This window comes from Drosophila simulans, chromosome 3L (assembly GCF_016746395.2).
Source record: "Drosophila simulans strain w501 chromosome 3L, Prin_Dsim_3.1, whole genome shotgun sequence".
Taxonomy (NCBI): domain Eukaryota; kingdom Metazoa; phylum Arthropoda; class Insecta; order Diptera; family Drosophilidae; genus Drosophila; species Drosophila simulans.
Window position 1 is genome coordinate 9,045,612 of NC_052522.2, and position 15,794 is coordinate 9,061,405.

The following is a 15,794-nucleotide window of genomic DNA, read 5'->3' on the forward strand; positions in this document are numbered from 1 at the left end:
TGCGCAAAAGTTTTATCTCTCGTTGCGTTGCGTTTTCCCCGACCTTTTTCTTGTTATACTTCCAGTAAACTGTGACCAGCAGCAGCAGCAGCAGCAGGGAAAACATCAAAAGAGTCTCCAACGGAGGAGATGGAGGATGATTCTTGGGCGGACAAAAGCACCGCCAAGTGCACTTTGTAAGGAGAGCTGTAAAACGGGCGGCATAAAAGAAAGTGCAGAAAGGGTTTGTCGAGCGATAAGCAGAATTTATTTGTCTGCGGGTATTGACAAGCGACAAGTGGGGTCGAGTGAAATGTCTGAGGGGAGATATGGAGCGGATTGGGTGCTATCCGGATTCCGGACTGACTTTGCCGCTTGTCCCCGGCTTACAGAAGTCCGCGTCGAAATGCTGAAATGGCCACTGGTCTCGACTTGGCGCCCGAGCAGGGACCACTGATTAGCGCCCGAACAGGGACCCCCACTTAAAATTCCTAGCGGCGCATCGATAATTTATTATGCAACTCTGTTTGGCGGACGAACCTTTTGCCTAGGCATTTCGTGCCAATAAAAGATTTACGCAGCCTGAATTTTAAATGCCCCCGAAATTCGGGGGCCGAAGCTCAAGCTCGGTGCGCAGACAGGAATCTGAAAATGAGAGATCCAAACCCGTATACACCTGGGAATTTTGTTAATTACGCTGAATAAATGCAGGAAATGCCAAATAGTCGAATCGCAATAGAGTGAGATGCTGCCGTTGGAATTAGATGTTCCGTTCGAGCGCAATGGCATAGCGAATTTCGATGGCTCATAACTCAAAACTGGATAATAATCGAGCGGCAATCTGAATTCGAATTACGCATCAGCAATTGAGCAGGACGTGTGGATTTATTTATATATAATTTTTTTTATTATTCTGCCTATGTTTTTGCCAGCCTGCCTTCACTCAAAATATCCACTCATAGACCCATATAAAAATTCCTTTTGAGCCTTATTAAAAAATTCCTGACTTGTCAGCAGCAGGCCGCTTTAAGCGGGCTCTGGAGGATGGGGGCTGTGCTTCTGGGACCCCGATTTCCCATTCCGAGGGGGCATGGCGATGGCGATGGCGATGGCTACGCATAAAGAAATCAATCAGGCGGCACAATGCAGGCAAGCTACCAACCGATAAGTCGCTCAAAATGACTCGACGAACTCGGCGTTTAATGGCCCGTGAAACGTGAAACACTTTTAGCTATCTGCCCGGAGTCAGGGGCACGGCGTCTTTGGCTTTTTTTTTTTAAAACTCACATGTAAATGGCTGCTAATGCCCGGCTAAGCTGGAATCCCTTCCAAGAAATAAAAACGGGAAGAACCATCCCCGAACTTTGGGCCATTGAATTATGCATTTTAATTTCGGGCCAGCACGTCAAAGGCACGGGCATGGAACATTTATTACTCGGCTTTTGGCTATTTTCAACACTTTAATTTAACTTTCGGGCACTGCATTTCCTTCTTGGCCATTTCTTTTACCCAGTCCCAAGATGGCCGGCCGACAAGCTTGTGTGGATGTGGATGTGGCTGGGATACGATAGTGGGTGGTTGTGGATGTCCCGGGCGTTTGCCTTTGTAATGGACATGTTAGACGATGGTAAAAATGATATATGACTTTTTCATTTCCTTAATGAAATTAACTTTCCTGACTGCTTGACTATACGTTCGGCTCCTTCGTTTTCCTTTTCGTCGTTTCAGCCAGCGTTCTGGGTCTTTACATAATGCCAGCCAAATTGCGTTGATTTTTGATGTGGCAACAATTCATTTTGGCTCATTAGTCGAGGCCAGCATGCTGCTGTCCATATATCATTATCTCGAACTGGCAATCTGGGCATATGCAGTCGTCGGGCTTTAATGGAGCGCGCTAAAAGCATTTCATTTCCAGCTGACGACCCCATCCACATTCCCAATTAAATTGAGCCAACAGCTACGTCGAAGGGCTTAAGCCGATGTACAATAATTTTAACTTAGCAGCCAGGAGCGTCCGTTTAAGCTTCCTTCCTCCTCCTCCTCCTCCTCATGCCCCCTTTTGATCCTTTCCTGCTCGCAGGACTCGATTTCATAGATTATGCGGCTTATGACTGGCCCCGGTAAATGGCCAACCCATGTAAGTTCCTGTTGGCAATCTGTGAGTATCCGTGGGCGGTAACTGCAGAGGAGGTGATTGTGGGCCGTTGACGGTGAGCAATGGGTTTTCTTACGCCATAACTCTGCGTTAAGAGGTGCTGCACTTTAATTATTTGTACTCGGCTAAGCGTGACCTCAGAGCGAGCCGAGACCCAATAAAACCACAAGTCGGCCGCATTTTAATTGAGTTTCGCCCGAGGGATCGCTGGCTATGCAAAAATTCACAAACATTCCAGCTGCAAAATTGTTTCAAAATTATAACTTGTATTTCTTGTCAGAGGGAAAACAGACATTGGGCTGAGCGAAAAATGTAGCAAATATCAACAAAAACTTTCAGGAAGAACACTGAGGTTATAAAATTACTGAAAAAGTTTTTTCAAAGTATAAAACAATAATAAATAAACAGCGAAAGTTATCTCTTACCATTGCGTATCTTTGGGCAGTAAGTTTAGAACTAATTATCACGACAATATGCCATTTTTAGATTCCTAAAAGGGCAAGCATTTTAAGTACGGATTTAGAACTAAACGATATTCATAAAAATAGTAATCGACGACAGCGGGCTCTTAAATATTTAAGGCGACCCACTTAATCCGTTCCCCAATTAACCCGCGGTTTGAAGTGTTTGGTCCCATTGTGCGTCTGGCGTAAAAAACGAGCCATTTATTTAATTGAAAATTGTCTCCGCTGTCAGCGGCAGCAGCAGAAAAGCAGGGAAAGCCAGAAGCAGCAGCAGCAGTAGCATCATCCAGAAGGAAAAGCGCGAAAAGCAGAAGGGTCTGCCGGGAAAGCAGACTTCAGCGAAGTGAAGTGCAGTGCACTGCATGGGCCACGGCCACTTGAGAAGCTGGTGCAGCTGCACTTTTTCATCGCGAGCCCGCGTGAAAAAAAGAAAAAAAAAGTAGGAGTGGAGATCTTGAGAAAACTCGCAGCTATTAGTTGTTTAGACGCGTCTGGCGGGGACACAGAGTTCCTCCTAAGGGGGCTGCTCCACTACCCAGCCGGAAGGGATGAGTTGGTCGCACGTGGCTGCTTCATTATACCCGGAAGTAATCATAAATTCCACACGCATACCGGCAGTTGGACAAAACGGAATAATATTTCGCACAGTGTGTCAGTCAGTCAGTCAGCAGTCGTAAGCCAGTTGAAGTTGGTTAGGAAATATGGCTACCTTTTCTGCCTTCCCAGGACGAAGGACTATAAGGGATATATAGTACATGGAGTTCGGATGGGAGGCGCATCGTGTTGCTAATTTATGGCGAAGGAAATGAAAGTGATAGAGCTGAAAGCAGCAGCCACCGGTCGAGTGAGTGGCTCTGGGCCATGGTTAACATGGTGCCAGCAGCACTACCACCTCATACCACCTCGCCCACCCATTGCCAACTGGCCAGTCAAAGGTGGGCGTGGCTGGCTGGGAAGCTTGGGAAAGTGGGAAAGTGTGACGCTTGACAACTGAAGACAGTGACAAATTAGCTTGGCGCGTGGTCGGTGCGCAATTTGCATAATGAGCCTTTGACAAAGATGTGTGGCCACAGTCAGTATTCGCAACGTTCTATTTATGACTCCGCTCCGATTTCAGTCAGGTTTCGTGGGCAATAAAGCCCCAAAGACACGCGCTCCAAATGAAAACGTCACCCGATGAGCACACGCACTTTGACACCTTTTGGCCCTTTGGAGAATGAGAGTGGCAAAAGGCGAAAGCCATCCACCACACACACACACATATCGAAAGTTTCGCCTAAAAAGCATTTTCACGTTGAACGAAGGGAAAAAACGGAGAAAAATCGCCGAAAGAAACTCTCAGCTTGCAACTCGTTTCCTTCGTTTTTCACTTTTCTTTAGCAGTTTCTTTTTTCTTTTTTGCTCACTTTTGAATGTCAAGTGGCAGGAAACGAGCGCCGAAATGTGCTACGGCCTAGAAATTTTTATTGAATGCCTGCAGGTTTTATTGATGTCGTTTAAAGTCGCTCAAGTTGCGCTCCGGCTCGTAAAGATGTCAGCCAAATTACATAGTCAAAAAGTGCTGTTGTTTCCCTCGAATGGCCATGAAATAAAACCGAAACGTAACTCTTTTTTCTCCCAGTTATTATGCCCATGGAGCAGTTCCAGTTAAGACCCACCAACTTATCCGCTGAGCATTTGCCTTTTATGTGAGACTTCAGAGCTTGGCCTTCGTTTAGAGCTGAAATTGCTCGACAATGATTGAAAAGTAGTTGCCATTCGAATTTTACTGATTTAGCAATCACAATCGGAAAAGCGAGCAAAAAGGTATGCAAACAATTTGCACAGAAGGAATGCAAACTTCATTAGACTGTGGTCCGCACACACGGAGCGCTGGGAATTGAGCCAACTTTGCCTCGGATCAATTTATCAACATTTTAATACCGGCAAAGAAAAGATAGAACGAAGCTAACATAATTACACATAGCAATTCACACAGGCTACCGTCGAACGAAAGATTAAGACCTTTTCGGGGATCCAGCTGTGTGAGCCAATTTTGACTGCGGTTTTGCTACTGTTCTGGCTATTGGCCAGGAGCTTTTGGTCCGCTCCGTGTGATTCGTGTAATCATTTGGCAATCACAATCAACTTGTTTGCTATCGAAAAAACCAATTATTGACCCGGCTACATGACCACGTAACGTGCAAACAATTGCGGCCATGTTCGAACTTGGCCAACACCGGACAACGGACACCAGAAGACAGAATGTTGAGGCTTTTTCCCCTTCCTTTCTCGTTTTTCTTGTTCTCCTTTTTTTTGTCGGTTTCAGTTGGCAGCTGCCAGGGAAATGTGTTACCCATGTTGGGATTATTTATTTATAGGCCGGGTACTACCGGAGTCTGGGGGTGTCCAAAAACTTGGCAGATTTTTGCTCATTTTACTCATTTGGTTTGTCAACATTTCGTTCGTACATAGTTCTGAAATGAGGGTGCAAGTCTATGGCCATAAATTTTGCACACTGCCAAAAGTTTTGACACATTTGTTGCTGCTGGTGTTGGAATTCATTTAATACATTTCAAATATTTCCCCCAGCATTGTAAACTTTTAATGCGCAGCAAATTTGTTTGACAAGTGCTCAAGCTGGATTTCTGCGCCTAAGAATAGTGTATGAATGGGCATTTAAAGTGTTCAGCTGACAGGTGATTAAACGAATTGTAATTCCGACTATTGTAATCCCTCTTAAACTGTGACTGGTCGGTTGGCCAGAAATCAACTTTCTTGGGCTTATCAACTCTCCCCGAATTCCCGAAAGTAATTGCAGTGATTGACCTCGACCTCAGTACCGCAACTGCGGCCGAGAGTGAAGCTGGATTTTCCCGGCTTCTTCTGGCCACATGCCGCAGACAAATCAGCGTCTGAATGCCAAGCAATTTCCCACTCAGTTCCTCACTCAGTCATTCGACCAATCGTTCAGTCAGTCATCCTCCCTCTTTTTTCAATGGCTCAAAGACACAAATTGGCGTTGGGAACCCCTAAGACTTAAATGATTCGGAAGGAAGGCCATAAAGGCGTCTCTCTCGTTCTGAAGTATTTAATAAACCGAATCTGGCCAAAACACCTCGACAAACTCATAAAGCACACATCAAAAGCAATGAGCTTATGATAATTTACTTCCAACCCATAACCCTTAAATACACACACATTTTTCGGGGGAGGCCTATCATTTGTCGCTTAGCAGTTGGGTTCCGCCAGAAAAGCGTTTTCACATAACACTCGCGGTAATTATATGCAAACAAAAACAGAAAAGGGCGCGGCCTAATCCTCAGATGGTTATCAGAAGGCAAGCCGACAAATTAGCCGTGCCAGATGCTGCGGATCCCGATGATGAACTGGGTTCCTCGCCTCAGCTCAGCTCAGCAGCTGATGGCCCAGCCTCATCTCATGTTTTTATGGCTGGGCTTATTAATTTATTAAGTCTCGCTAACTTTCGTGGCCGCACTCAAACCCATACAGACAGACGGCTTAAGTTTTCAGCCAACAAACAAACAGAACTACAAAAACAATTGGCCAAAAGTTGGCAAGAAGCCGGAAAAAATACGGAATACTTGGAAAAGCCTCTTTGCCAGCGGCGTTTGTCGCTTCAATGTCGCTTAATGTCACCAAACTGCGAAGCTTAATTATGCAGTAGCACACACACAAATTTTCTAAAGCCAGACATTCCCACACATATATAAGCACGAGTATATAACCAATTTTTTAGCTTAGCCAGTTTATGGTTACTTGAAAATTCAAAAGTTCTGCAGGAAATGAAAGTTTGCGCAATCGTGCAGAAAAGTTCAGAGTGGGCAAAACAAAGCAGAAAAAATATTAAAAATAGAAAGGCGGAAAAGGAAAAGGCTGAAAAAAGTTGCGGGGGCGTGACACAACTAAATGCATTAACTTTTTTTCTTGTTTTTTTGTTAGCTGCCAGCCTGCACTTTAATCTCATTAAGGGGAGCGCAGAGCAAATTATTGATTATGTCGTTAATAAATATTGACTCGCCACTCAGTACGGGCTATTAAATGCAATTTAATGAAAGCCGCCCATGCGGCGTATGCGTAATTTGATAGAGCAGTTAATTTAATCGATTTCTGCACTGTTTTCAATCAAATGGAAATGGAATCCAGAAAGAAATCGCAACGGAAACTGTGGCTTCGATCTCATAAATATTCATGGTAACTGTTATGGCTATTGTTATTTATTTTTTAGCCTGAGTGCCGCAACTAATTAACATGGGAAATCGCAATCCTTCACCTCTTAGCTTAAAGTCCATTAACGATGTAATCTTGGGCAACGTGGCCAAAAGGATCGCTCTTCCATATCCATTAACTAGCTGTGTGAGAGCCGCATAAGGTGCCTGTCGTCGGCAATCAATGTCCTTTGTTCCACTAAAAGCAGTCCTCCCCCAAAATACCTCCACCGGGTGACGAAAATTAACTTAGTCACACATGGAATCTGGCAAATTTTAATGCTAATTTCGTTAGGCTGACACATTAAGGACACGAAGTCTAAGCCAATAATAGTACGCTCCGTGTTGCGGGCTTTGTATTATAGTTGCATGATCCAGACTGCTAAATGCAATGTCTAAGTGGCAGCTGCATTAAAACCTGATTTGGCATACGGAATCAAAGTGGGCCACATTAATCACGAATTTATGAGACATTCAGTGGGCGACAAACGACACCCTTAATGTTGCAGTATTTGCATATTTAGACATAAACCTTGACACACACACGCAAACACAGCCAAAGGGGTCCTTGTAGGAGTGGTGGTGGTCTAGAAACTGCGACAATTTGAGTGCGCGACTGCCGCAGGATTCGGAGATGGAGCCTTGCATCCTTGAGCCCGCAGCCTGAGTGATGATGGAAATGTACTCGGTCGCTGCTTGTTGCCGCATGCATCAAACATGACTCAGAAATGCAGTCGCCTGGCACGGCATTCGCCATTAAATGGCAGACATTTAAAGCCACATATTCACTTCGATTGCCCGTTGGCAAGCAAGAGTATGAAAGTGCAGTGAAGTACGCTCGTTTCTTTGCTGCCTTTAGACAGCCCCTTTTAAAGTCGAGTAAACTTGCCTCTAAATTAACTGAGAACTCCAAATGCAAACGCAACTTGATTGAAGATGTCTTTCTTGGGTTCCTAGGTGCTGTTTGATTAGGCTACTGTAACAGAAACTAAGCAAAAACCCATCAGTTCAGTTGGCCAAAAGTTTTGTCAATTAAAATGTGAAAAATACGCCAGCCTGTCCAGAAGGCCGAGATGTAAATGGAGATGGTGATGGAGATGGAACTGGTGCTGGAGCTGGACAAACAGTCCAGTGAGCCCCAGTGCCAGTGCCAACTAATAAAAAGTTTTTTGCTGGCAAGTCGCAAAATGACATTGCAAGTAATATTTTGGCTATATTTGGCCCAAAACTTTCACTTGCAACTGTTGCCACTCGGCAGGACGAAGGACGAATTTGCATGCGCCCAGAGTGCCCGAAACTTTTATAATTAATAAATTATTTATGAAGAACGAATGAAAAGAAGCGGCCAAGACGGGGCCAAAGAAAACAGGAACAACCGACTGCAATTCACTTCATTTTAAATAATGAAAAATTGCTTTGCTTTAGCTCTCGGCCAGCGTCATAAATAAACAAGGACGACCAGGACGAGAACTTGTGCACAAAGCGAAGGAGCCAAATGCAATCTTCCTGCAACTGCAGCATTCGCGTTCGACTGGTCCATTCAATGATCCACAACAGATCAGGGACGCCAGTGAAGCAGAAATAGCCAGAAGGTCCTCCGTCCAGGATGCGATGCGCTAATCCATGCGGAATTGCGAATCGCCGAGGGCACAAATTAATAACAAAATGCCCAAGCCGAAGCCCAGTGCCTCGCGAAAATCGCACAATTTGTTAGACGTTTGGCATTTGAATTGATTGAAAGCACGGCCGGATGAGCGATGCGATGCGGAACGTGAATGGAAATTGGCGAAGGAACGATGGTTGGAGTAGCAGGCGGTGGCATTCAATTCAATTCTGGGAGTTTATAGCTCGCCAAAAAGCGAATGTGCACTAAATTGAAGTTTCAAATGTGGCTACATCGATGGCGAATTCCACCGCCAAGAATTTTAAACGCTTCAGCGCCTCGGCGCATTTGATCATTTTTACATTTATACAACTTCCTGATTGGATTGCGATTGCCGTCATTGATTTCTAAGGCGGCTTTTAACCTAACCAGCTTTCTCAGAGTTCATCTCTGATGCGATGGGAGCAGGAAAGTTTTCAAAAGCTATGGAAGGAATGCATGTATTTTAGAGAAGTCTATAGAGGTTTGTTTTACTTTCTAAAGGTAGTAGCCTTATACTTACAAATGATATGCAATATACTATATTTAAGCAAGTGGCTTAGTGGTTCGTTCTAGAAACTATGTTATTTGATTTATTTTTATACCAGAAAGGTCCACCCTGCTCAAGGTGGTTGTGCATGTGGCACTTGTTCGTCCTTTTGCTGCTTCTACTGATGAGCCGAGCATTGCTGCTGTGCTTTTATCCACTCTGGCACTCTGGTTGCTACCGATATGGGATAAGTGCTTCCTGCCAATGCAATTGCTGCTGCATCTGGCTCTAATGATGCCATAATTGCCTTTGTTCTGCCTGCCAGACTGTAAGCGATACGAGTGCCATACCCCAGCAGCCCACCTCCCAACCTGCCCACCTGTATGGCTTGTCATTGTCGAGCAGATAAATGCCGAGTCGTCATAGTGCACATAATTGTCAGGGCGGACAAAGCGGCGTCCTTAAAGCTTTTTCCAAAGCGAGGGTATCAGCTTTCAATCACGACAGCCCCTCCTAAATAGCCAACAAGCAGGGGGCGGCATTCTCCGGGGATTTATATACAGAGAATAGGAGTTGAAAAAACGAGGGAGTGCCAGCGCCTCAAAATAAAAGTCAAAAGTGTTGCCAAAGCATAAAATGGACGACAGTCCGTGAAATTAAATGCCAGCAGGACATTGAAGGCGAGCTGAGTCCTGCCAGTCTCTTTCTCGCCACCCCCGGCCAAAAAAAAAGAAGAAAAGCGATTTGTGTGTGGCAGCGAAAAATTCACGCACAATTATTTTGCAACGACAAAAGTCATTAAAGTTCCCTTTTGTTATGTGGCAAATGTTTATGTAAAATTTATTTTGTTTCCGCTTTATAAAAGCCATTTGGAGTGTTGTTGGCAAACCAAAAAAAAAAAACATGGAAACTAGCTGCGAAAGGCGCAGCACAGAGAAAGTTGCATTGTTTATGTTTATAGCTGTTGGCACATGCTTTATTTTTACGCAGATTTATTTATGGCTATTTTTACTGCATACTTTTCAGCTGCTGCTCGACTGGTAGCCTCAATTCCCCACAGACAGAGCTGGAACAAAAATGAAATCCTTTTTCTATTGATTTTCCAACTGGCCAGAAGCGATTATTTGTTTTGCATTTTCCACACCGTCACCCAAATGACCCCAAAAAAAAAGAACAGCAGATGGGGGTTGCCTCACTGGATCTAGATCGCCCTGGATGGCGATTCCCGATGGCTTCTCGAAACACAAATCCCGGACAGATGTCTAACCCTGTCCATTTCATGCTGCCCCACGTCCCAGCACTTGGTGCAAATATTTATTGAGTACTGTGCTGTTTTGCATTGAATTATCATACCGCCGCCTGTCATATGAAGCCGACAGAACACCATGCCCACCATTTCGAGCTTCAATTCCCAGCGCCTATTAACTCATGACAACGACAGCTGATTTCCCAGCGGCCTGTTTCCTACAACTTACACACAAATTCAAATTGCATTTATCTAATTTTGAGCTAAACACGCAGTCGCAGCCTTGGACTTGGACAACATGGCGCACTCGGAATATGTATCCATTTCCCCCAGCGAGTCGGCTTTGTTTGTCGATCCTGTTACAAAACATGACCAAAAGCCAGGAGTGATGATGATTTCTGTATGTGATTATTCAAAGCCTTAACATGGGCGGCATTCATGGCCCCACGTTCGATTGGAGAAACCCCTTTGATCGGGCTGGTTCTCAAATTTAATAGACGCCACGCTAATGAATCAACGGAATTCATTCACTTTTTGTCTGCTTACTCATACACCATTACACCACGCCTTTGCAGATTCAGATGCGGATTCCGAGGGTTCAGGATATAGGATATAGGAGTTGTATTGATTTGCATGGCCATGTTTATAGTACAATGGCAAATCCGCGACTCAGCTAAACTTTTTCAGGTCGTGCATTTCAATTGATTCCCAATGCCGGCATTCAATGCCGTTCCTCCTGGTTGTTGGCTGTTGCTTTTTTATGTCCTGTGCGAAAAGCGTGTGTGTTCCTGTTTCCTGTCACGGATACCTAACTGAGGGGGCTTAAAAAAATGTGTAAAAAAAATGGAGCTTTGCAAATTACTTGCCAGCAGATGCACACACATCCAACTGGTTAAGAGCAGCTGCTGCCGTCACTTTAAAGCCAATGTACCGTGAAATCGGGCCTGCAACTCAATTACGGGACATAGAATCGACTCCCGCCGATCTGGCGGCATTAACATTAACATTCTCATTTGGCTTGCTGCCGCAGCGATTTATTTATTTATGCATTATTGAAAGCATTAAGCATTAAGAGATTAATGCGGTGGTTAACCAAAGCAATTTCGTTGCGGCGAAAGCCAGGGATTTCTCTACAGAATTAAAGTCGCCCAGGCACATACACTTTACTTAACACGCAGGCGCGTGTAAATTCCTCAATAATTCCAGAATTTCCTGATCTGAGTCCTGCTCTTCCACAGGTTCCCCACCAGCCAAATCATTTTCACTGTCATAATCTTCACATTCTTCGACGGCACAACAGCTGGGAAACCATCCCCTAATGGCACCCTTCCTCCTTCTCATCTCTACTTTTTCCTTCTCCGTGATCATTCTTTCGCCATAAAGCCAGCACTCCTGGATGCGAGTCACATGTATGATATCATCGGGCTCCAGGGCGATACGAGATCCATGGGGGCAGGGGATATGGAAAGATACCCAGAGTCCTTGGGAGAAGATGGGCAACCAGTGACCCGTGGCAGGACGAATACATCTAAAGACCCGAGTGCGAGCCCTTTTATCCTTCTTCTGTTGCAATTGTTCACGGGTGAGGCTGTACTCATCACATCCTGGTAGGACTGGCCACGATATGCCATCGCCAGAGGATAAGAAAACCTCACGAATATTTGCCTTCCAGCCCAGATTGTAGGGATAAACGAAATCCTTTATCCTTTTTTGAGGATATGCATTGCGACGAAAAGCCGCCTTCTTAACAATCCAGTTTTCGATTTCAGTCTGGTTCTTCAATATCACCTTCAGTTGCATATACAACAACGTTATACTGGCCAAAGTCGTGCCCATGATCACTCCAAGACTAAAAACACAAGCCATCAGATTTGTTTTGGTCAAGTGCACGGTAGCCATGTGATGCAATCCATGTCTGATCAACCATCGCTTCTGTATACCTCGTGTTACGGCGCTGACAATTATGATGCCTCCTTGTATACTGCCCGACATGAAGAAGAGAAGGAAGTACACAAAACTATCCTGATTGGACCAACCGACACAGGTGTTGATCCAGGGACAATGATGGTCCATCTTCATCACACATCGACCGCAACGCTGGCAATGATGCGATCTGGGTGCCTTGTAGCCATTGCAGCGAGTGCAGAACTGCAAGAACTTCTTATCCTTCCTCACCGGGGGATGCCACTTCAATGGAACGAAGCCAGGACCAACCATCAAGGACCTGATGAAGTTGTACAAAGTGCCAAAGGTCTGAACCCAGATGAGGGCGTAGTTTAATACGGATTCCAAACTCGTGTCTGGAGCCCACCACATCGAGTTCATGTGAATGACAGTCCACGTGACAATCAGAAGCAGGGTTAATAGAGTGATTGGACCCCAGTGCAGGAAGCGCCGCAGATCGTCCTTTAGTTCGGTGCTCATTTTTAAAAAAAATTCCTGTCTTTTGCGATTATTCAGTAAATTCTCCAATTATCCAGTGAGTAAAAAATCCGGGCTTGCTGCGTCTGACACTGTAAATCGTCTGAGTCTCGCATTTAGTGTAGTTAAACAGGCCCAATCGGAATGCTTCTGGCCAAATGGAGGATTAATTAAAAGAGCCGGCCACATGTTGTTGGGCTCATATAATGCCCGCGGTGTTTGCGTGTAATTAAATAAAGCACAACTATTTAAAAGTTCGCGGCCATTCCAGGATAATTTATAAAACGTATTTAAGGCATCGGCAACAGGCTGGGACTGTCGTTCGAGTATAAATTTGCTCTTAAGCCGCAAATGAAAAATATTTTAATCATACAAAAAAGTGTAAATAAATTTAAAAACAATAAAAGCGCAAAATGCAGGCCATAAATAAAATGCAGCCTTAGTGAGCCGCAGTCGTCATCATGGCAGACACACAACCAGACTTTTCCACGTTTCCACTGCTGCTGCTGTAGCTGCTATTATTATTATTATTAAGAATTAATAGCAATATTTGCTGACGCCGTGTGGCTTAAAAAAAAAAGAAATATACAAACGGATATATGGAGGCGGCAACAAAGCAACGCACGAATTCAATTGAATTTAAAATGTGCCATTAATTTATTGCATTCAATATGCGAGTTGCCAAGTTTATGTGTGTTTGTGTGTTTGGGTGCGGACACAAAGAACGGTATTTTGGTATTATTTATGACGCTGCATATATAACAATAATATTTTGGTAGCGCCAAATTCTTTGCCAAACATTTACTAATGCCATTAATTGATGATAAATGTTTCGCCGCACGCAGACAAAATGTAATCGATGCTGGCCAATAGAACGCACTTCAAATGCACATAGAAATGAAAAGGATTTAAGTTCTATTCAGAATTAGAGGATACTATATCGAAATTGGTTTCCCTTTTTGTAGAAAATATGCGTGTTTTCAATTTGCCACATTCCATAGGTTTTAAATGCAAGTAATATCAAGAATAGGTGCTACTTTCTTAACTTTCAATTTTATATTATAGTATATATTTGCTTATGTTAAGGAAATTAATAACTTTTTTTAGTGTACGAATTCCTAAATCGAAATTCGGAAATTCGGTAAGAGGCCCTAGTAATAATTTTGGACCCCCAACTGGTGTCCTGATTTTGTTTATGAAATAGTTAGGTGGGCAGTTCGGACCAATTACTCGCATGCAGTGGGCCGTCTACCATCTACTAAGTAATCACACTCGGCTTTTCCCAGCTGGATGAACACATGGCCGTTGGAACGTAATGAGTCTCCAAGCGGGAGTTTGCGGGTCTTGCAAGTCTCGTTAACTTGGCTAACAAGCGACGTCATTTACCACAATGCGCCACTCGGGCCTAACAAGCCAAGGTGACAATTGGCCAGGAACTGCGGCGCACAGGGGACCAAGATGTTGCAACATCAATAAAGCTATCTCAATTGCAAATGTTAAAATGTATCTATAATGTATCCTTAGCACCGCAAACATTACACCAGTTGTGCTTCTTGTTTAAGGGTTAAAAAATGTGACATAAAACAATATTATATAGCAAAGATTAAAATAAGTTGTTGGCCCACTTCTTGCTGGCCAAGTTGCCAACGAGAAGAAACCACTAGCAATCGGAATTTAAAACACATATCCATGGTTGGCACATAGCTGTTGGCTACATATTCTCACTGCTCTCTACAAAAAGCAATCTATTTTGCTCCACAGATTAGATGGCAATAAAATTGATTGAAACATAATTGCAAATTGATACAATAGCCGTAGAAAATTGCCCGGAAATGCCAAGAGCCAAAGGCAATCTATAAATCTATAAACGTATCGAAAATTACTTCAAAGCGAGAATCGAGTAGAATCCTAACGCGTCGCCATCGTATTGAACATTATGTGCACTTAGGTGAACATTTGAGAGGAGCTTATTAAACTGGTTCCAGCTGAATGTAAAAATGAACTTCAAGTGAAAGTGGTATCTAGGGAACAGTATAAATTCCAAGAGCCACTAAACTGTCGCGGGAGTACTGTGAATGGTAAATTTAAATATTTTTAAAAAGATTGCCTAAAAATTCAACTAAAAAAAATCTTCTATATACCACAAAGATTAATTATGCTTATAATTGACAGAGATTCATACGGTTTGCTGCCATTAATTTTTTTTCCAGTATACGCACATTCGAATCCAGTGCATCGAAAGTAGATACTTATCTGCGCAACCTTATGCACTGGCACAGCTTCAATTAAACAGTAAAGTGACTCCTGAGCCATTAAGTATCTTATAGTTCACCATATAATTTTTCGTCAATGCCAAGAGTTTATTACGGATTGCAGAAAAGAGCTGCAACTCGCAGCGCGCAAAGTGCGCAGCAGCCGAGGGCGGCTTTTGTGCAGAGATGCTCAAGATGAAGATGCTCGGTCTGTTTCTGTATCCATGGAACTTTTTACGCAAACTTATTTACTTAATTTGAAAATTAAATTCCGGCATTAAAACGCATAAATGACACTTGAGCCCGACTCCGACTCGCTGGAGGTCTGTGGGCAATGGCAATGGCAAAGTGTGTGTGTGTGTGTGAATGCGAGTTTGTTTTTCTTATCAAAATGCCTGCGGCAGAGTGCTGGCAAATATCCTGCTCGCATACGCCAGAGAGTCTATATCCCTTAAGACAAACAACGCGTACAAAACGAGTGGGGTTTTGCGGGGTGGCTGAAGGGGGGCGGAAAGAGGAGGATCTGCTGAAACCGAGGCTCTGAGCCTGGCCAAGTGCACGCTTAAAAGTCAAAAGTGCAGAAAAATGCATGGCATACAAACGGGGGCAGGATGCAAAGGATGGGAAAGCGCAGAAGACGCTGCCAAGACAAACAAGCCAGTGAGGAAGGCATATAAATTGCGTTACTTGTGCGGGTGGCTGGGAAAATAGGGGGGCAAGTCGGTAAGGGGAAAACGCCGGCGGGGGGTAAACGTTTTTGGTGTTTGACATACGACGTGCATTAGCAGCAAAGTCAAGGATTAGCGCCACTTGTCTTAAGAGCCCGGCCCAAACCAACACCGCATGAAATTTAAATACAATCCAGCCATTAAAGTGACTGCGAATCAATTTGGCCCACACATACACATATGTGTATGTATTGGCGATACATAGTGTC

General features: G+C 44.0%; 1 protein-coding gene across 1 annotated transcript; it reads right to left on the reverse strand.

The window, feature by feature from the left end:
• Positions 1 to 11,204: 11,204 nt before the first annotated feature.
• On the reverse strand, positions 11,205 to 12,669 carry LOC6737391 (palmitoyltransferase ZDHHC6). The gene has a single exon (XM_002084193.4). The coding sequence runs from the start codon at positions 12,606 to 12,608 to the stop codon at positions 11,352 to 11,354; it is 1,257 nt and encodes a 418-aa protein (XP_002084229.2). The 5' UTR covers positions 12,609 to 12,669; the 3' UTR covers positions 11,205 to 11,351.
• Positions 12,670 to 15,794: the final 3,125 nt, after the last annotated feature.

Excerpts from the sequence above, each read along its gene's own strand:
- LOC6737391 (XM_002084193.4), bottom strand. The coding sequence starts at position 12,608 with ATGAGCACCGAACTAAAGGACGATCTGCGGCGCTTCCTGCACTGGGGT.